This window comes from Neophocaena asiaeorientalis, unplaced genomic scaffold (assembly GCF_003031525.2).
Source record: "Neophocaena asiaeorientalis asiaeorientalis breed wild unplaced genomic scaffold, Neophocaena_asiaeorientalis_V1.1 scaffold656, whole genome shotgun sequence".
Lineage (NCBI taxonomy): Eukaryota > Metazoa > Chordata > Mammalia > Artiodactyla > Phocoenidae > Neophocaena > Neophocaena asiaeorientalis.
Window position 1 is genome coordinate 363285 of NW_020172180.1, and position 23101 is coordinate 386385.

Genomic DNA, 23101 nt, shown 5'->3' on the forward strand with positions numbered 1-23101 from the left:
TCTAGTCCCACTTTCACATAAAAATTATCCCCCTCCTCTTTCACAAAAGAAATTTTTTAAAAAGGTGGGGAGAAGACCAAGAAAAAAATCAATTCAGTCTACATAGAACAGTATCGTACTAACGGGCCCTTAATGAATGCATGTGTGCTTCTGTGTATATGTGTGTGGTTTCTGAATTTTCAGCTCAGGATTGGAGGGCATTCAGTGAAAGCTGCCTGCATGCAGTTGCTTCAGGCTCTAGAAGCACTCACAGAGGCTCTGCTTATCAGGTAGAGTGACTTGACATTAGGATTTTGCCATGGGAAAATCCGTCTTAGTTGTTATCTGCCACCAGTAATGGGTTTTACCAGGGAAACACGTATGCCAGCTGTTAAGTTTCATGCTGGTGATGGAAACAGAAAACAAATCAATCATCGAATCACCATTATTAAATGCAATATGCAGCAGTGAATAGCTGTGTCATCTTAAAAGTAATTTAATTATGGATATAAGGGTTGATGTCCAATAACTCTGGAAAGGCTGGCTTTTAATTTGTTAAATTAGAATATGTTTTCATTTCTAATGCATAGAATTTTAAGGAATTTTATGGTTTGGCCATGTAGTACTTTCATCCAATTCTGCAAGCATGTTTTAAAAATGCCTGTTATGTACCAAGTTGGTACTAGTTTCCAGTGATACAAATATGGTCAAGATATGGCTGATGGCTTTAAGAAGCTCACACTTAATTAGGGAGCTGGATATCTAAACTAATGATAAGGCAGTATATTAAGTGCTATATCCATGCTAGGAACAAAAAGCTGTAGAGGTCCAGAGGAGGGAGTAATTAATTCTGCTTGGAAGAGTTCAGGAAGACATCCTGGAGGAGATAATATTTTAGCCCAGCCAAATGTTTTCAGGCTCAGAAGGAGTGGGACGTAAAGAGCTTTCAGCTAAGACATATAGGCTTGGAATTTACTGACTTTTTCCAAGAATGGTGAGTACTCTGGTATCGCTGGCTCATTGGGCTATCTGGGGGCTATTACTTTACTTACCAGTGAAGTTTTGAAAGGTCCTGAATGCCATTATTATTACTTAAGCTTTATCCTATAAGGTAGTGAAAAAAATCATGTATAAGTAGTAGGATCATAATATTTTTCAAAGGTAACCACAGTAATGAATGTGTAGAAAAAACCAGAGTAGAGTGAAAAAAATTCAAAACAAAAATCCAGGAGACTACTTCAAATTCATAGCTCTTTCATACACCTTACATTTTTGGAGTTACTCACTTGTTCTTTCCTAAGACAGAGATGTCCTTTAATCGTTTTTGCATTCATATTGCCTACCATAGTGCATAGCTGTAGAATAAATCGATTAATGAATGAATGATCTAAGCAATAATTGTGGAAGGCTGTAAACAAGACAGTAGAAAGGGAAGGAGAATTTTACAGGGTGTAGCGTAGGCTTAGGAAGAGAAAGGTCAAAGACAACTTGATGGTTTCTTACTTGTATGATAATTGGGTTATGATGCCTTTAACACATGTAGGGAACAGGCAAACTACTTTTCACTTTACTGGATTTGAGTTAATGTTGGAGCATCTTTCTCTGTATGTCCTGTGGAAGAAGTAAGAAATTGATTTATGAGTCTGTACCTCAGGGGAAAAGCCTGGGCTGGAGATAAAGATTCAAGAAACATAAGCACATAGATTAATGATCAAAGTCAGGGGAGCAGATCACACAGGGTGAAAATATAAAATAAAAAGCTGGGGCTTCCCTGGTGGCACAGTGGTTGAGAGTCCGCCTGCCGATGCAGGAGACACGGGTTCGTGCCCCGGTCCAGGAAGATCCCACATGCCTCGGAGCGGCTGGGCCCGTGAGCCATAGCCGCTGAGCTTGCGCGTCCGGAGCCTGTGCTCCGCAATGGGAGAGACTACAACAGTGAGAGGCCCGCATACCGCAAAAAAAAAAAAAAAAAAAAAAAAAAAAACTGGAAGCATGGGTCACTAATATTTAAGGAGTAGGTAGAGAATACAGTGTGGAAAACCAAGGGCTGGTCAGAAGCATAGGTTTGATTATCAGGGAAGTCTTTGGTCTTTGAAGTCATTGAAGAGAAAGTTTCCAGAACTGTTTTAGTAATAAGGAGTAATTCAGTAGTTTCCTGTATTGATGCATATGATATTATGGATATATATGCAACACACATATATTAATATAGACTTGGAGGATAGTGAGATCACCCATATCTGGTGTTATGTAATTTCATACCTTAAAGCAATAAGACAATTTCTAGGAAGGAGTGAAGAAAAAAAAGAACAGACACTTCTTGGTTTATGTCTCATTTAATAGAATGGTTCTCTCATTTTTCAAGTGATCAGCTTGAAGTAGTTTTGTTTGTTTTTTTTTATGTGTGTTTATGCATTTCAGTTTCATTGATTACAGGCTTTAAAAGGTTTTAATGTGGCCAAGTATTGAGGATGTAGCTGTAAGAGTCTTTATGTGGTGGTAAACTCCAGCATTTAATAACTGCTGAAAATGCAGTGTCTTCTCTCTTATTGTATTTGACAGGTTTTTTGTTATTATTTTGATACTCTTTATTTTGCCAAGAGGTAACTCATTCCCAAAGGTATTTTATGCCAGGGAAATTTCATTCCACTTTGTATAGAAGGCTAGGTTTTGTATTATATTTTGAGTGTGCATTTTTACTGTGGATTATAAATTACTGGAATTACTTAAGCAAAATTCATACCGAGATTCTGTATTTTCAAACTGAAAATGACCATATGCACTGGACGGCAAGCCCAGAAAACTGCCAGCAAATAATCATCCTTGTCTTTAGGAAACAGTTAAGTCGTTGTGTCATGCTTCAATCACCATTAAATATATCGGTGGATAGACTCATAGATTCATTTCTGTTCTTTATATTAAACCAGGCTTTTCCTTTATCATCTTTAGAGATGGAATTTGGGATGTCTGGTATGCTTACTTGTAACTTTACAGAACCCCTTTTCTTTCTGTAGCTCACTGGGTTAGAGAGCATGTAGTGCAGTATTTGAGAGTGATTGGTGGAGGCCATTGAATGGGAATTAGCATTTAGGAAGGTTCCTATTAAGAGCTAGTCACTTTGCTTCATGTTTTACATATGTTAGTTCACACGCTACGGGAGGCACCTTGCTGTGGTGGAAGGAATATGAACTGGAAAGCTCTACTGATGTGGGTTTGAAATCCAGATTTATTACTTGTTGGATGGACAAAGTTACTTCACTGCTCTGAGCCTAGGTTTTTTTGTAGTAAAAACAGAATATTTACCTTGAAGAGTTATTATGATTTAAGGGATAGAGATATATAACCTAAGGCACTCATTAGATAGGAAATAATAGAATAATCAATATCATTAATAATAGCGGATATTAGAAAGGAAATTAAATGTTTGATTTTAATTCTATCATGAATTAAATAATTCATGCATGGCATACAGAGAAATGGGAAGGTATAGGCAATCACTCTTTTTTTTTTTTTTTTTTTTTTTTTTGTGGTACGCGGGCCTTTCACCACTGTGGCCTCTCCTGCTGCAGAGCACAGGCTCCGGACGTGCAGGCCCAGCAGCCACGGCCCATGGGCCCAGCCGCTCCGCGGCATGCGGGATCCTCCTGGACCGGGGCACAAACCCGTGTCCCCCACATCGGCAGGCGGACTCTCAACCACTGATTCCCTTCCTAGTGTAACATCTTGCCCCCTACTAGGAACTTAACTATTTCTTTAATTGTATCACACTGAAATTGTTTGAGGTAGCATGATTTTGTAACTAAATTGGCCCAGCAAATTTTATTCTTTCATTTGAATATTTTCTGTTAATATGACTATACATGCAGTCAGTAAGTCGAGAAAGCCACCTGCTTTCTTGTTGGTAGGCCACCTAGCTAGTCCATCTGGACTTGGTGTAGAGGGCAGCTTTAAAAACTACCATTAGGTCTGCATATTGTCAGATTTCACACCTTCAGGACACCGTTGGTAACTGGGTGATAGCCAGTTTATTTCCTTCAACTAATGTTGTAGATAAACACTTCATATTTTAGTTTAGCCCTGCTATGACAGAATTACAGTGTTCTAATCTTCATCAGCACTTTGTGATCCAGAAACTTTGTATTTCAATAAAAATGTCAGAGGCTGCAGGTTCTGGAGAATTTACCATTTGAACATACCAATTTTGTTCATTTGTTGACTCAGATAGATGGAGTTGTATTTCTTCGCCGTAGATGTTGACAGGACCTCATGGGCCTTTGCTGTATAAACATTTAGTTCTCTAAACAATAATTTCCAATCTAGTTCTGGTGGTACTGCTAAATACTACTTTTCTCTTACTATGACCCTGGAAAATGCTCTTTCATCATCAGTAAAAAGAGGGTGGGGTACTTGCTTACTGTCAATGTGGACTTTCTTTTCCTGCTTGATTTCATTAATAAGCAATTCCAGGAAGCTTTGGGCCATTGTATCACTTTGTTTCATTCCATTATAGATATTGATGCAACATGGATCACTGAACAGTATAATCTCTTTTGCACAGTTTCTATTGATCTTGTCCAGTAAATCATTGTATGCTGGGTTTGTTCTGAAATCATTTTGGGCGTAAAAACTGTTCTTGAGTTTGACAATCAGGTACCTTCTTGTAATAGGCAAACTTATGCCAAGCTGGGATTCAGTCATTTTGTTTCTGTCTCCTTCATACTATAGATGGTTATTTTTCCTAACTTCACACGTGAGTGGTCTTTATGCCATTTCCCTTCACTTCTTCCCTGCATCCTGTAATATGGCTTCTGTTGTCATTGCTCTCTTGAAATTGCTCTATATGGTCTGAAATGGACTATTTTCTTCTGGTCTTTTTTTCAGGACTTAGTCTATGCTTGACCTTCTTGCTATGTTTGACACTGTTGATTATTTTTTCTTATTGAAACATTTTCCTTTCTCACTGTGGGGGCAATGTGGTCTCCTGTTTCTCACACCTTTTTGCTTGTTCTTTTTGTCCTCTTAATTGGCTGTTCGTCTCTGTGTCCACGACTTCAGGCATCATCCCCAGGGTCTAATCTTCTGTCTTGGATTCTTTCTCACTAACTGTTCGATCTCCGCTTAGGCTTCAGTTATATCTTGAAGACAAGATTGTCAAGTTTGCATTTCTCTTCCTGCACCCTCATCATTTTCCACTCTCATATTTCACATGTTTTATTCACATAGTATTTCTTGAGTATCATTTTCTAGATACCATGGGAGGTGGAATGGATGTGGGAGACAAATTTGTACCAAACCTGTTGTCTTCCCTCACAAAGTTGTGAGTTTGTAACTTAGGGAAGGCAAAAAGATGCATACATGAGCCTTAGTTAAGTAGGACAACATATGGAAGTACCTTATCAGTGATGTAGGAGGCAAACCATGTAGTGATAATTGGAGGTTTCATAGAGAAAGTGACACTTTATTTGGGTCTTAATGGATAGATATAGGTTTGACAGCACAGATGTGAAGGGAGGTGAGCTCAAATTATTTTTTTTTAATTTATTTATTTATTTTTGGATGTGTTGGGTCTTCATTTCTGTGCGAGGGCTTTCTCTAGTTGCGGCGAGCGGGGGCCACTCTTCATCGCGGTGCGTGGGCCTCTCACTGTCGTGGCCTCTCTTGTTGCGGAGCACAGGCTCCAGACACGCAGGCTCAGTAGTTGTGGCTCACGGGCCTAGTCGCTCCGCAGCATGTGGGATCTTCCCAGACCAGGGCTCGAACTCGTGTCCCCTGCATTGGCAGGCAGATTCTCAACCACTGCACCACCAGGGAAGCCCTCAAATTATTTTGCAGTCCTTTGGGAGTCCTGTCATATTCTTCTGACTGTAGGTAGACTTGTCCTAGGTAGACAATACGCAAAATATTGCTTAAAATTGGAACCTGTAATCTTTTCATCTATATTAGACACCCAGAATAACAGTATGCACAATAACTCGTCATACCCGTAATATATTTAAAATACATATGTATTAGAGGCAGAACTTCAAGGGTAATTTTAAAGAAGTATAACTGTTTAGCTTTCTATATTTACTTAGTCCTATTGTATCTTGTATGCCTTGGCTTTTAAATATACTACACCAGATATCAGATGTAATCTCTGACCTTTTAATTGTCTTTTCAGATTTATCTCCATGAGCTCTGAGTGGAAAGCTAGATATATTAGCTCTTCTTTCATTCCTCTTCATGGATTGTCACACCCAACTTTGGAGTTTATGTTTTTTTCACCTGATATTTTAGAACCATTTTCCAGGAAGAAATAGGAGTCTTATCATTTCTTACTAGCCAATTTGAAGCTTTTAATTTGATTATACTTATTTTTTTTAATTAATTAATTTTATTTATTTTTGGCTGCATTGGGTCTTCGTTGCTGCGAGCGGGCTTTCTCTAGTTGCGGTGAGCGGGGGCTACTCCTCGTTGCGATGCGCAGGCTTCTCATTGTGGTGGCTTCACTTGTTGCAGAGCCCAGGCTTTAGGCGTGTAGGCTTCAGTAGTTGTGGCACGTGGGCTCAGTAGTTGCAGCATGCAGGCTCAGTAATTGTGGCTCACAGGCTGTAGAGCACAGGCTCAGTAGCTGTGGCGCACGGGCTTAGTTGCTCCGCGGCATGTGGGATCTTCCCGGACCAGGGCTCGAACCCATGTCCCCTACATCAGCAGGCGGATTCTTTACCACTGCACAACCAGGGAAGTCACTGATTATATTTCTTTATGACACCTCTGTTCCAAATTTTATGTATTGACTTCCTGCTCCCTCTCTGTAGTTATGCCCAGTGCTTAAGTTCACATTCAAAGTATTCCAGGCTGAAAGCAGAGGCACACTTTGGTGGCAGCCATGAGTAAGGCCACAATGAACCCCTGCAGTGATGGGACTGAAGTGGCTGGGGTGAAGTAAAGGCCAGCCTAATGGCGAGCACAGCAGGTTTGAAATAGTTTGCTAGGAAAAAGAGTCAGCAGGTTGCTGTCCTCATCCAGTCAAATTTATTTGCTGTCTGTGACTATTAGCAGCTGCTTCTTACCTGGGTTATTACTTTCTCTTTTATGTTTCAGGTAAAACCTTCAATTCAAGGGATTTCTGAGGTTTTTTTTTTACACATAATGTAGATTTCATTCTAATCTTTATGAGATGTGTTTGACTTTATATGGTGATAGCTGTATCTGAATTCTACAGATTTCAGAGAATTTGGGAAACAGTGCAGTGAGGATGCAATGTATTGATACACTGAGTTTTGCTTTGCTCTGAGAGTTAGTATTTAATCTTAAACATTGCTTTTATCTTATATATGCCTCTATAAACAATACAGGAACTTAGGCTCAAAAACTAATAAAAGGTACACAGAAGGCAATTACCAATTATTCTACAATAAACTATTAGGCTTATATTCTTGTTTTATACTGTATCTTTTTTAGTTATGTTAAAAATGCTCTACAGCACTGAATATGGTATTATTAAAAGATAGTTCTCACAGGAGACAGAGTTTCTTATAGCTGGACCCTCATCCAACAACTTTTTTTTAAGTTCTTAAAAGCTTACAACCCAAACTGTTTCTGGCATTTGGTAGAATAAAGTACCTCATGGAAGGTCATTGTTAAACAGAAGCCACCTAACTATGATCTATTTAGTGATGTGCACACTCACACATAGACGCCAGTTATGGCTATCAATGCCTCAATATTAAACTAAGTGCATCTATGGAATAGATTTCATAGAAGTTGATTTAATTTATTTTGATGAATAGCTTACATGCTGAACTCAGGTTATCATTATTCTCATTGTTTATAGGTGATATCAACATGCTACTAGCTAGGAACATAACTGAAGTTGACCTTGGCATAAAATAGAGTACTTTCTTTAGGGATTATGTACTTTCACTAGAGTTTGGTTCTTGAGATCTATTGGTCTAAGGCATACAGTCTTTAAAATGGCTACTTGGTGTGCAAAAGCAATGAAACCAAGCTCCAGTGTGCTTGCTTCAGTATCATTTTGTTGAGCTCAACTGTGGATTTTGGTTAGACTGAATTTTCCCTTTTTTGAAAACTCTAGTTTTCATGGAATAAAATATTTTAACTCTCCCTATTTTGCATATTCCAAGCTTTACCTGCTCTGGTTGTTCTCGGTGACGTGATAAAAAAGGAGCATGTTTACATCAAACAACGATGAATCTGTCTTCAACTATCTTCCACTTTCCTTTCAACAACAAATCATTGTTTTTTCCTTTCTCTTCTAGCATGGTGATAACTGCATCTATAAAAGGGAAGGGAGGCCCTGGTATCTAATATTAATTTTAGTATTATCTATTAATTTATCATGTATATACACATTTTAAATTAATGTGCAAAATGCATTCTTATTTACTCTTAAAACTTCTATGTACTTCTGTGTACTTAGAGTGATAGATTATAGCAAGCAACATATGGCAAGATCCTTGCTCTCAGGGAATATATCTAGTTGATAATTGATTTAAAAATAGGGACTTCCCTGGCAGTCCAGTGGTCAAGACTCCATGCTTCCAGTACAGGGGGTGTGGGTTCGATCCCTGGTCGGGGAACTAAGATCCCACATGCCGCGTGGCGTGGCCAAAAAAAATAAAAATAAAAGCAAAGAGTGTGCCATGAGGATCATTCACTTTCTTTTAAAATCTCATCAGTTGTCACTACTGTGTACCCAGCTGTTGAGCAAGTGTTGCCTTCAGTGTTAGATTCTGAGCTGTAGAAGAAATTACAAACAGGACTTCCATAGGTTACTGTTGATGATATTTGCAGTTTTCAATTTGGGGATTATTGAGCTATTACAGAGTGTTGTATTATATGCCAGAGAGCAGTTGTTCTAAACCTTGTTGATATCCAGAATTACCTGGGGAGTTGTTAAGAGATACAGGTCCTGAGGCCCTACGTACAGAGATCTTGACATTTTGATTCTGTAATTATGGGTGTGTTCCAATCCAGATTATAAGTAGATGAGAGAGTAGGGAAGGACAAGGAGATGGGGTCAAGCATTCGACATTCTTGATAGTATAACAGGATGATAGGTAGGGATAGAAGAGGGTTATGAATCTGTTTGTCTTAAGAACAGGATAACTCTAAGCTTTTTCAGATTTTGTTTTGAACATGTCTTTCCAACATTTCCAGAGTAATCTCACATATTGCTTACTACTTTGAAATAGAAAGTCACCAACAAACCAAACTTGACTTAAAAAAAAAGAAAGAAATGAAAAGTTCAGATACCCCTCTCCTACACATGCTTCGATTGCCTTCAACAAAATACACTGATGTGGTTTCTGAACTAAAGAAAATTACTGCTGAAAGATAAAATTGAAACCAGTTGGAATCCAAAAGGGGAAAACAGAGACGATGTAACTGTGGTTGTTTCCCATTGAGCTCAGCCAGTAACAAACCAAATTGAGATACTCAGTAATATTTTTATGTACATAAAGTAAGAAAACTGTATTATATGAAATTCAAAGTTCTGATTTCTGTGTGTTTTTTTATAGAACTTGGATTTCATCTTTTCATAAACCAGTATATCCCAAGTGAAACATTACCAAACATTTTAGCTCCTTATGAGTTCTCATTCTCCCCAGATATTGATGGGATGGTAGAAGCTAATTTTATAATTTTATTAAGGCTAATTTGTTTTTATGGTCATTTTACATGTAGACATATGATGAAATCATATGAGAATATACAGAGAATAAATAAGAGACAGTTATGGTCTGTGATTAAATCGTTGATCCCCGTAAGGTTGACACACTTAAAAAAACATCAGGAGTATAAATGTGTTTGATTACGTGAACGCTATTTGAAAAACAAAATTATCAATCAACAGTTACAGTAAGGCACTTCTAGGTGCTATTTTGCAGGGAAGAGGTTGAACATTTACTCACATTTTCAAAAGTTGAAGTAAGAATAAGTTGACCTCAGTTACAAAAGGAAGGGGATGAGGGACTAGATACTTACTGAGCACTTATTATGTCAAGGGTTGGTAAACTACAGAAGGCAAATCCGGACTGCCACCTAGTTTTGTAAATACATAGGTGTTATTTGAAAGCCGCCATGCTTGTTTGTTACTCATTGTCTATGGCTGCCTTCGGGAGACCATGGGAGAGTTGAATAGAATTGCAAGAGACTGTATGGCCTGCAAAGCCTGAAGTATTGACTATCTAGCCCTATCCGGGACTGCCACTTACACAATTCCTAGAATTTGCCTCAACTGCTTTTCAAAGGTTCTCTTGGTTCATGCCAGAAGTCTGTGGGGGTGGCGGTGATCACACTTCGTCAGCTAATGTTCTTTGGTTTGGGCTTCCTTATCAAGCCTGTGCTTCTTATGAGTATATTTCTCCAGTCCGCACAACCATTTTTTAAAAATCTGGTGACTTCTCTGAGTCCTTGGGTCCCTGATATAATCTCTAAGCCTCTCACTCTAGTTCTTCATAAGTTACACAGAAATCAGTTCCTCCAGCTACCTAGTTGCTTCCCTAGAAGTAACTAATGTAATAAATGTCTTGTAAATCTTCCCGGAAACATTTACGTATATACCGGCAAATACATATCAATATTTTTTCCTCTGTTTTCCCCATAAATGGTAGCATGTGCTGTACAGTCTTGTATACCTTGTTTGTTTCATTTAACGATATTTGTGAAGATCATTCCATAAAGAGCTTCCTTGGTCATGGATATAGCAGCAGAGTAGTCCTTTGAGTGGGACACATGATGGCTTAATCAGGCAATCTTCTATTGATGAGCTTTTGGGTCATTTCAAACCTTTTGCTGTTAAAAACAATGCCCAGTGATTTCCCTGGCGGTCCAGTGGTTGAGACTCCGTGCTTCCACTGCAAGGGGCACTGCAGGTTTGATCCCCAGTCCAGGAACTAGGATCCCACATGCTGCGTGGTGCGGCCAAAACCCCCCTCCAAAAAAAACAAACAATGCCCAGTGTACCATAGTTTATTGAATCTGTCTCCAATTGATAAAAAATTGTAATCTTTTGCTAGTAACAATACTGGAATACATAACCTTAGACATAAATCATTGTGCACAAATGTGAATATATATGGATTATTCCAAAATATATATATATGGATAAATTCCAAATAATTGGAGGGCCTGTTCTTTTCCAGGCACAGATTTAGGTGCTAGCATGTAACAGTGCACAAAACAGTCACAAATACCTTTTTCAAATGGAGCTGACATCAAAGTGGAAGGAGACAATAAATAAAGAAGACATGTATTATGTCAGATGGTGATAACTGCTATAGAGAAAAATGAAGCAGGCAAAGGGGGAAAGGAGTGCCAAGAGGGAGGAGTTATGATTTTGAAGCACATCATCAGGAAAGATCTCTGTGAGAAAGTGACATTGACCAAAGATCTGAAAGAAGTAGGGGAAGATCTGGGGATGATATAACCTCGAGTGCAAAGGCTCTGCTGTGGGAGTTGGTCTGGTATATTTGAAGAACAACAAGGAAGCTAGTGTGGCTGGAGGAGAAGGAATGAGAGGAAAGTAGTAGAAGCTGAGGTCACAGTAGCTAAGGAGAGGACATGGAATATAAAGTAAGACCTTCTAACTTATGGTTACCAAAGGGGAAATGTGGGGCGGGGGATAAAGTAAGAATTTGGGATTAACATATAGACACTACTATATATAAAATAGATAATCAACAACACCTACTGTATAGCACAGGGAACTCTACTCAATATTCTGTAATAAATTATGTGGGAAAAGAATCTGAAAAAGAATGGATCTATGTATATGTTTAACTGAATCACTTTACTGTACACCTGATACTTACACAACATTGTAAATCAACTATATTCCAATATAAAATTAAAAAAATTAAATTTAATAAAAAACAAAGCAAGGCATTCTAGGCTACTGTAAAGACTTTGGTTTTTACTCTGAATGAGACAGAAAACCATAGGGGGTTTCTGAACAGTGGAATAAAATGAATTGACAGGATATAGTGAAGAAGGGCAAAGATAGGATGGAGACGGCTAATCAGTTTACTGCAATAACCTAGGCTAGAAGTTACGGTGGCTTGAAACCCTTGGGTAGGAAGTGGAGGTGATCAGAAGTGATCAAATGCTGGATTTGCTGAAGAGTGGGATGTGGCCTGTGAAAGAAAAGAGTCAGTGATGATTCCACCTTTTTTTTGCTTGAACAATTGGAATTAAGTTGCCATTTGTCGAGAAAAAGACTAAAGCAGATTTGGGAGTCAGACAAGGAGTTTGGTTTGGGATGTGCTAAATTAGAGACAATTATTGGGCAACCAAGTGGAAATATCCAGGAGATTAGAAGTTTCTTTTTAGGATACATAGTCTCCCAGTTTCTGTCGTTTGAATAAGTCCCTGGTGGGATCTAGAACACTGACGTTCTTCTAGACATGCTCAGGTATACTTGAAACCCAGACTGAAAAATCCTACATTGTCAAGTTGAGGCTCTGGGTCCAACTCTCTCAGGGTGTTATTTTGCTCACTCTTGCTCAACAAGGTTAATTGCCTTCTGCGTTAAACTGAATTGTGTGCAGGACTTGTACCAGTCTGAGATGGACCACATTAAGAAAGAAAAACCTGGATATGATGAATGCCCAAACTGTATTCTCAGCAAGAAATGCCCTATTAGCCCAGTGGCACTGGGTTTTAGCATCATAATTCCTAACTGTGGTGTTTTCTCAATACTCCTCTTTGTTTGACACACTTAGCTCTTGGGGTTTCTTGCTGGACGTACTGATTTGTGACAAGAAATTAGGAAATTTGACAGAACAGGAGGTCCTCTGAGTGTATGAGATGGCCAGAAAACATCAGTCCCTATGTAGCAAAGCCAGAGCCAAGCTGCGGGTAAAGGGATTAACTAGAGCTTGAGTCAGGTACTCACAGAGATTAAAGGTTAACAGGAAGAACTCCCACCACCTCATTTGTCAAGTACCAGGTTGAGGTAAAAACCATACTTGAGTTTTGGCATTTAAATGATCATTTCAAATGAGGGAAACTCTCCCTAAAACCTCTAAGCTAACTTTATTTGTCCTTCCTAAAATATCCATTACCTGCTTAGCTATTGAGGCCCAATTGAAGATATACAACATTAGCTATGCACGTTGTTAAACATAGTGTTCTGGTGACATTTAGCAGTGTTCAGGAATTGGTTTAATGAACAGGTGTACAAGTATATTAGTTATGCAGATGTTAATTTGCAGTAACATGTGCTGCCTGATTTGGGGGGTTCTTGTCTAAAATACAACCAGTAAGATTTGCTCCTTAATTTGGAAATCATTACAAAGTATGTGTGTGTGATTCCCACCATTAGAACCATTAGTCTTGTGCAGTGTGCTCTAAACTTCGAGAACACTCCTGGTAATGCCGTTCCTATGGCTTCAGGTACTGTGCAGGTGTCAGGATGAAATCTACCTTTCTGTGGGATGCTGTAGTTAGTGCACAGCTGTAGGCAATGTGGAGAGGGGAAGCTTCACAGCTGCAATATGAGGCTCTTGTAAGAGGAGACAGAGAAGCAATTTCCCAGTGCATATTACAGCAGCCTTTCCTCCCAAGGTTTGGTAAACAAATGTGTTACTCCTCACAAAATGGATTCACAGACAATCGAAAATAAAATTGTACTTGCTTTCCAAACTGACTAATCTTGACCAGTATTTTTTTTTTTATATCATTCTCTTCTCTATTGTTTCTGATTCCTGCTTATACTTGGTACTTGGGATTGCTGAGGCTAACTAACAGTCTGTAAACTGTAAAAAAGGATGGACATATTTAAGTATCAATCTAGCCATATTTTTATTTTTATGTTGAAAAGAAAGGTTCTTTGCACAGGCCAATATAGCAAACATCCATGCAGCAGCCTCCCAGAATTAACAAATGCTAATAACATTTAGTCTTATTTACTACAGATCTTTGCTTTGTAAGAAATAAAACATTAAAGTTGAGGTTTTAAGGGTTCTGCTTATTCTGGTATCACTTTCCTCCTCCAAGACAAACACCGTCATTAATCTGCTGAGTATCTATTCTATGTTTTTATAATTTTTCTTTATATATATATATGTGTGTGTGTGTGTGTGTGTATGCGTGCGTGCATGCATGTGTGTATGTATATATATACTCATCTACAAATAATACAGAAGATTATTTGTGTTTTATTTTTAATTTAGATGAATGCTAATATACTGCATTCACCATTTTCCACCACTTTTATTTTTCCATTCAGCATTGTATTTGGGATCTCTTCTTGTTGAAATATTTAGTTGTAGCACTGTCACTGTAAATGCTGGGTTGTATTCCGTTATATTAATATACCACAATTTATTTACCCATTTCATAACCCCTGGCATGTGGGTTGTTTCCAATTTTTGTACTGCTATAAACGCATGTCTACAGTGAACATCCTTGTCTCCTTGATCGTTTGACCTGTAAGTGGAAGGATTGGGGTATACTCAGGGTAAGCAGACCTTAAATATATTTGGCATTAACAAATGTTTATTTTAAGGTTGTCCTGATTTTTATTGCTACTGTTGGCACAATCAAATCCTTATTTCTCCACCTTGTCATCCATACTTGGTATTGTGAGACTTTTTTTGTGATTTCCAATTTGATGAGTGTGAAATGGTGTTTCCTTGGTTGTTTTCATTTGCATTTCCCTGATTTACTGATGAGGTTGAGCATCCTTTTATTACTTGCTATACGACCTTGGGCAAATGACTCAATTTTTCTCTTCCTTAGTTTCCTCCTTTGTAAAATGACATTGGTAATACCTATCATATAAGGTGATATAAAAATTAAATTAGTTAGTTCCAGGCACAGTGCAGATATTTAATAAAAGTTGATTTTGGTGAGGGTTGTGATGTTTATGGTTGTAGTTACTACTACTTCTAGTACTACTACCACTATTATTATTGTTTTAGTTATTACCATTAGTACACTTACCTCTTTAGTGTGTATGCAGATACATATACATGTATATATACGTGTGTGTATATATATGTATATATACGTATATAAGCCTTTGTGCATTTTTCAGTTGTGTTTGTTTAATATTTCCAGAAATGCAAAGATAAAGATGATTTGAAGAAAGTGGAAGATAACAATTAAATGAAAAAATCGTTGCAGCTATCATACAGAAAGCATAGTAGATTTTCCCTGCCTGCCATTGTCATAGTTGCACTCATTTGAACAATTGTTAATTGAAGCTAAAATAACAGCTGTTTCAACTAATACATGAAAAGTTATTTCCATATAGTTAGAATCACTTCTGGAATTGTATGCAGGTGAACAAAATATGTACATATGTCAGGAAGTCACAATTATTTTATTTGTATGATATATCTGAAATGACAGTTGGGCATTGTTGAATATGCGTGCATATATGTATGTATGAAGCTATATAAATTTTCAATGTGGCTTGGAACACTACTATTATTAGCTTTATTTACCCTGGCTTTGTATATAGTGCACTTAATAGGAGGTATCATATTTTACTTTTCCATATATTCCTTCTTTTAAAAAATATTTCTTTTCTTTTCTTTTCTTTATTTTTTTGGCTGTGTTGGGTCTTAGTTGCAGCACACTGGATCTTCGTTGAGGCATGCAGGATCTTTTTTTTTTTGTTCCGGCGTGCGGGCTTCTCTCTAGTTGTAGCGTGTGGCTTTTCTCTCTCTAGTTGTGGCGCACAGGCTCCAGGGCACATGGGATCTGTAGTTTGAGGCACGCAGCCTCTGTGGTTGAGGCGCTCAAGCTCAGTAGTTGCGGCACATGGGCTTAGTTGCCCCGTGGCATGTGGGATCTTAGTTCCCCAGCCAGGGATTGAACCTGTGTCCCCTTCATTGGAAGGCGGATTCTTTACCACTGGACCACCAGGGAAGTTCTCATATATTCCTTATTCTATGATGTAACACATCAGTTGATGCTGATTTGAAGATAACAATATTATCTAATATGGAACTATGGCTTCCAATAACAAAAGGGAGATTTGCTGAGTGCTATGCAGGTATTCGTTCAAGCTATATTATTATGGATAAGGAAATTATAATTGTTATATACCTTTTGGAGATACTTCCACAATTAGTAATTTTCCTATGACCACTTACTAAAGACATGTGAGTAGACATTTAAGTCTTGTGTACCATTATATGCTCATGCTAGGCTAACGCATAGTAGGTGTTCAACAAGTATTTGCTGGATGAATGAGTGAATGAATGAATAGTATTGATGCCAACTTTAGGAATCAATCTTTCTCACAGGAATTTTGAGATAATTTAGTTATAAAAATTTTATTATGATTTATGGCAGTTATCACCATGTAAATCATTCAGTGTTACCCATTTATATTATCTTAATATTTGCTACAAATTACGAGCATCTTGACACATATTCTATGTATCCACTGGGATAGTGGAAATTAATAGGGGATTCCTGAACATTGCCTAAATTAGATTGGGGAAAGAATGTAACCATGTTTACTTTACTTATGCTGATGATCATCCCTCAGCTGTAAAGGAATAAATTTATAGTACAACTGCATGTAAAAATCCATGTATTACAGGAAATATAAGAATACTCAGTGGGCCTTTTATGTCAGATAATTAGTATCTTGATGTTAACATATCTTTAATAATAATACAAATGCCTTTATTATTACATCATTATCTTCCTACAGACAGTATTTTATAATGTTTCATCATTATTCAGTCGATTAGCATTGCCAATTTAAGCACGCAAATTAATTTAATCCATCGGTTTTAAGCCCAGTGGCTGTATGGGTTTTCATTTGTACAGGGAGAGATCACATACGACTGGAGGCCTCATTGTGAACCTGAGGATCATAGGGCCATTGATGCTAAAATCAATTTTTGAAGTTTTTGTATTGAGAATTAAAAAGCATCTCTAGTCTCATTCAAGTAATTTGAAATAATTATAGAATCACTATAATTTACTTTGTTTTAAAATAAATTTAAGTTTTATTTTTTTGTTGTTATAAACACATTTAACATGAGAGCTACCCCCGTAACAAATTTTTAAGTACACAATACAGTATTGTTAACTGTAAGGCTCAGTGTTATACCACAGATCTGTAGAACTTATTTAACTTGTATAACACACTGAACAGTAATGCCCCATATCCCTCTCCCTCCAGCTCCTGGCAGCCACCATTCTACACTGTTTCTATGAGTGTGACATTTTAGATGCCTCATATAAGTGTAATCATTGCAGTATTTGCCCTTTTGTGATTTGCTTATTTCACTTAGCATAATGTTCTCCAGGTTCATCCATGGTGTTGCATATGGCAGGATTTCCTTCTTTATTGATTTATTTATTTTTCTGTGTACCCTAGGATGGTGATTTTCTTTCTTTTTTTTAAATTAATTTTTATTGGAGTATAGTTGCTTTACAGTGTTGTGTTAGTTTCTACTGTACAGCCAAGTGAATCAGCTATACATATACATATATCCCCTCTTTTTTGGATTTCCTTCCCATTTAGGTCACCACAGAGCATTGAGTAGAGTTCCTTGAGCTATATAGTAGGTTCTCATTAGTTATCTATTTTATACATAGTATCAATAGTGTATATATGTCAGGCAGGGACTTCCCTGGTGGTCCAGTGGTTAAGAATCCACCTCCCAATGCAGGGGATGTGGGTTTGATCCCTGGTAGGGGAACTAGGATCCCACATGCCATGGGGCAACTAAGCCCACATGCTGCAACTACTGAGCCTGTGCGCCACAACTAGAGAGCCCTTGTGCCACAGCTACAGAGCCCACACGCTCTGGAGCCCGTGCCCCACAACTGGAGAGCTCACACGCAACAACTACTGACCCTGCATGCTCTGAAGCCCGAGCACTGCAATGAAAAGCCCACGTAGTACAATGAAAGATCCCATGTTGCACAACTAAGATCCAATGCAGCCAAAAAAAAAAAAAATAGTGTATATATGTCAATCCCAATCTCCCAATTCATCCCACTCTCCTTCCCCCTTGGTATCCATACATTTGTTCTCTACGTTTGTTCTCTACATCTGTGTCTCTATTTTTTCTTTTCAAATAAGATCATCTATACCATTTTTCTAGATTGCACATATATGCATTAATATACAGTATTTGTTTTTCTCTTTCTGACTTACTTCACTCTGTATGACCGTCTCCAGGTCCATCCACATCTCTACAAATGACTCAATTTTGTTCATTTTTATAGCTGAGTTATATTCCATTGTATATATGTACACATCTTCTTTATCTATTTCTCTGTTGATGGACATTTAAGTTGCTTCCATGTTTTGGCTATTGTAAATAGTGCTGCAGTGAACATTGGGATGCGTGCATCTTTTTGAATTATGGTTTTCTCTGGGTATATGCCCAGTCGTGGGGTTGCTGGGTCATATGTTAGTTTCAAGGAACCTACATACTGTTCTCCACAGTGGCTGTATCAATTTACATTCCCACCAACAGTGCAAGATGGTTCTCTTTTCTCCACACCTTCTCCAGCATTTATTGTTTGTAGATTTTTTTTGATGACAGCCATTCTGACCAGTGTGAAGTGATACCTCATAGTTTTGATTTGTATTTCTCTAATAATTAGTGATGTTGAGCATCTTTTCATGTGTTTGCTGGCCATCTGTATGTCTTCTTTGGAGAAATGTCTATTTAGGTCTTCCACAAATTTTTTGATTGGGCTGTTTGTTTTTTTGATATTGAGCTGCATGAGCTGCTTGTATATTTTGGAGATTAATCCTTTGTCCGTTACCTCGTTTGCAAGTATTTTCTCCCATTCTGAGGGTTGTCTTTTTGTTTTGTTTATGGTTTCCTTTGCTGGGCAAAAGCTTTTAAGCTTCATTAGGTCCCATTTGTTTGTTTTTGTTTTTGTTTTTATTTTCATTACTCTAGGAGGTGGGTCAAAAAAGATCTTGCTGCAATTTATGTCAAAGAGTGTTCTGCCTATGTTTTCCTCTAAGAGTTTGATGGTGTCTGGCCTTACATTTAGCTCTTTAATCCATTTTGAGTTTATTTTTGTGTATGGTGTTAGGGAGTGTTCTAATTTCATTCTTTTACATGTAGTTATGCAGTGTTCCCAACACCACTTATTGAAGAGGCTGTCTTTTCTCCATTGTATATTCTTGCCTCCTTTGTCATAGATTAGGTGACCATAGGTGCATGGGTTTATCTCTGGGCTTTCTATCCTGTTCCATTGGTCTATATTTCTGTTTTTGTGGCAGTACCATACAGTCTTGAATACTGTAGCTTTGTAGTATAATCTGAAGTCTGGGAGCCTGATTCCTCCAGCTCCGTTTTTCTTTCTCAAGATTGCTTTGGCTATTCGGAAGATTTCCTTCTTTTTGAAAGCTAAATAATATTCCATTATATGTATATACAACACTTTCTTTATTCATTCATCCTTTGATGGACATTTAGATTGTTTCCATATCTTGGCTATTGTGAATAATGCTGCAGTAAGCATAGGCGTACAGATAACTCTTCAAGATTTGAATTTCAATTCTTTTAGATATATACCCAGAAGTGGGATTGCTGGATTGTATAGTAGTTCTATTTTAATTATTTGAGGAATCTCCATACTGTTTTTCCTAGTGGCCCTAGTGGCTATACCATTTTACATTCCTACCAATAGTGTACAAGGGTTCCAATTTCTCAGTATTCTCACCAGCACTTATCTTTTTTTTTTTAAATAATAGCCATCTTAACAGGTGTGAGGTGATATCTCATTGTGGTTTTGATTTGCATTTCCTTTGTGATTAGCAGTGTTGAACATCTTTTCATAAGCCTGTTGGCCATTCCGTATGTCTTCCTTGGAGAGATATCTATTTGAGTTTTAACTGAGTTATGGGATTATCCATTTTTTTAAATTAAGTTATGGAATGTTTAAGTTTTGTAAGTATTAGAAACATATATGAAATAAAAGCATCTTAGGAAAAGTGGCATTTTCTAGTCATTATGAAAGCAGGAACTTTTTAATATAGGAAAGCTTCAATACTATATAGTTAAGTTTCATACATCATTGCCTCTCTTCAAATTCTATATTTATCTAAGCCTGTGGTTGTGATTGCTAAGGAATGCTTTTAAAGACAAGAAAGCCAAAGGTGATAATAGCCACTGGTCAGTATCTACTGATCCTGGTGAAAACATTATTGTTTCTGAAAGCCTGTTTAGTTAAGGAGTTATTTTAAACTAGCTTTACTCTAATGATTCTCAGAACAGCAGGGCCCACTCATGGAATTCTTACCATTCCTTGAGCCTGAGATAAAACCAAATTGTATAATACAAGGAAAATATACTAGGATTCAAAAAACAAAACTGTGAACTCAAGATATTTAAGAGATCTAATCTTAATTTTAAACAGTCTGTTCATGTGAAAAGGGGAGAGGTTGAAATATACTTTTAAAAAAAGCAAAACTATGATGTCATACAAAATGAGCATTGTATATTCCTGGTTTAGTCAGGAGTCTGTTAGTTTGCAGGATAATCTTAATATGTCTTTCATACTATAGCATTTTCATTGTATATGTACTTTGTTAATTAGTCTCCCATAGTGGGATTTAAGGCATATTGAAAGATTAGGACAGTTTTCTTGACTAATCTGTTTGACTACGACACATTTCTGAATGATACTAGAAGTAATTTCAATAAAATTCAGATAATTTTTTTATTGACAAAAGGACTGACTCTTTGACTGTTATTTCTTTATATAGAGTTGTGTTAAGCTGGGAGTGGCTTGAAAATTAGGATAAATTAAAATGCTGATTATTTTATTGGAGAGACACTGTAGTCTTAGATCCTTTGGGGGAACACTTGTGATGGTTTTAAAAGAATATCTTAAAAGTCATTTTTCTTCCAGTTGACCAATAACTCTCTTATCTTGTGTAAACATGGCAAACTACTTGGCACTCCCATAAGATCATGATTGTTAAGTGTAATTACCTAGCCTGATTGGACTCTCCATCACTTTAGATTGGTCATACTTGTAGAGCTTAGCACTAACTGTTAGGAATTTAGTTATTCAGGTAATTATTTTTTTCTGTGATTTTTGTAGTAAGTTCATTTAATTTTCATATATTTTGCACCAGTAAAACAAAGGGGGGATGTCTTAATGGACCCACAATATTTTGATGCCTTCTAGAAAGTTTTCCAGATGCTCACACCTGTAAACACATAGCTTAGCAAAAAATCTACTGTGGTCGTGGGTTACTTTTCCTCTCAAGAAGATCAGTAACTTATTTGTGATCTCCTTAACAAAGATCAGATAAATACTGGTTGCCTCAAAATGACATTATATTTTTTAAAAGTAATAAAGAAACAGCATGATGATGGCCATGTGATTTAGTGATGAAATTTAGCAGCAAGAGTTTGGGCCCAAGAGCATATCATTCTACTTGACTGAAAAATGTTGGCTTTACTTTTCTCATATTTTTTCCCATTACCTACAACCCTGTTTTTATATTAGAAGAGGTAAACTGCCAACACAGGTATATAGTGGTAGCTGTAGAATTTCTGTGTAGGAGGGGTTTAGGGATTTGACATAAATCTTCATTTTCTTAGCAGACAGGATGTTGTTTTTCAATTTGGTTTGGGGGATGGCTTGTTTGGAGGGAGGGCTGGTGGAAGTGATGGGGGTCTAAAGCCCTTCCTTGGCACTGTCACTCCTCACGGTTTCAGGACATTTTAACTGTTTGGAACTCAAGGGTTACCTTCTGAATATAGCATAAGGAAGCAAAGAGCTTTCTTTGCTTTCTTAGAGAAAGCAAAGAGCACTAAAAAATGGTGAGGGAGACAAAGGGAACTTACTGAAAAGACCATGTCTTTGAGGTTTATTAATTATGGGTATGCAAATAGGTGCTAACTGTTGTATAACTTGCAAATGTTTCATGTCTATTCTTCAAAGCAGTCCCAGCAGGAGTTTTTATATGGCAACCTGTTTAGCAGTTAAAGTTACCTTAGATATTTTTAAAGCAATTTCACTGAATTAAAGACCTGCCTAAATTTTAGCATATTTTAGGATAAATGCACATCTGCCTTTTTCCTCAATTAGTCCAAATTAGGGAGATTTTTCTATATATTTAATTCCATTACTGCTGTAGGAACCTGGTTAAGGAGTAATTAATGCTGCACATTAGGTAAGAAGCAGAAATTGATTTTTGGTTCTATTTGGCTTATCTTTTCTGCTTAAGTGCTGATATTTAATTTGTAGGGAAACCTCTAAACAGGTCTATATTTTTATGTTTATCCTCTTCCTTGAACTAATGAAATAAACCCATTTATTGATTTGGGCATGAGCTTTATTAATGTAGTTAATATGCCTTACTAATGTGATTCTGTGTATTTGGATTAGCACTGTTATTATTTATGAATCAACATTTTTCTTTCAGTTCAAAAGAATGCAGAAGCTTTTGAAGAAAAGAAGACCCTGCCTACAAAGAAGAAAGTGAAAGAGTTGAGAATTTTGGATCCCAAAACAGCCCAGAATCTTTGTATGTGATTATTTTCTCAGTAGGGAGTGGTGGTGATGGTGGTGGTGAGGGGTTGTTGGATGTATTTAAAACAAAGTTATAACTTCTTTGAACAGGTATATTTAGCACCTACTAGGAACAAAATTCTGTGTAAACATGATTTAGGCTGCCTTTTTGCCATTCAGCCATAATAGAGACTACCATAATTTAGCCTTGGCTAGGCCAGGTGAAATTTATGAATAATAAAGCTTTGGAAAGTAATGATCATTCAGCATTGTTAGAGGCCACAGTGAGAGGAAAGGCAGAGTTGAAAAGAGTGTTATATATTTTTTTTCCTTCTGCCTAGGCCTGGGAGTGATAGTTTTAGAGTATTCACTAGTCACATTGGGCAAATCCTTTTACTACTATTTGCTTTATATTTGAAGGAATTGTGATGTGAGCTAGTTGTTAACCACTGTACTTTAAAACTGGTTAGTGAACCTTAAAGCCTTTAACAAAGCAGTCAACCATTAAATACGCTTTTCCTAAAGTAGCTGGACAGTTAAACCCATCTTCATTTACACAGGTCCTAAGTTTTTCTTGACATAGTCTCCACTCTGTATTAAATTCCTCATTTGTGTGTGTGTGTGTGTGTGTGTGTGCTTTTTG

The 23101-nt window shown here is 37.2% G+C and overlaps 1 protein-coding gene across 3 annotated transcripts in view; it reads left to right on the top strand.

Moving 5' to 3' along the window:
• The window catches only part of DIAPH2 (diaphanous related formin 2), an 863347-nt gene that overhangs the window by 360216 nt on the left and 480030 nt on the right, over positions 1 to 23101 (top strand). For all 3 annotated transcript variants that reach the window (XM_024761235.1, XM_024761244.1, XM_024761229.1), the window contains one exon: positions 22373 to 22474. In XM_024761235.1, the coding sequence (XP_024617003.1) occupies positions 22373 to 22474 (102 nt within the window). The remainder of the gene's footprint in view (positions 1 to 22372; positions 22475 to 23101) is intronic.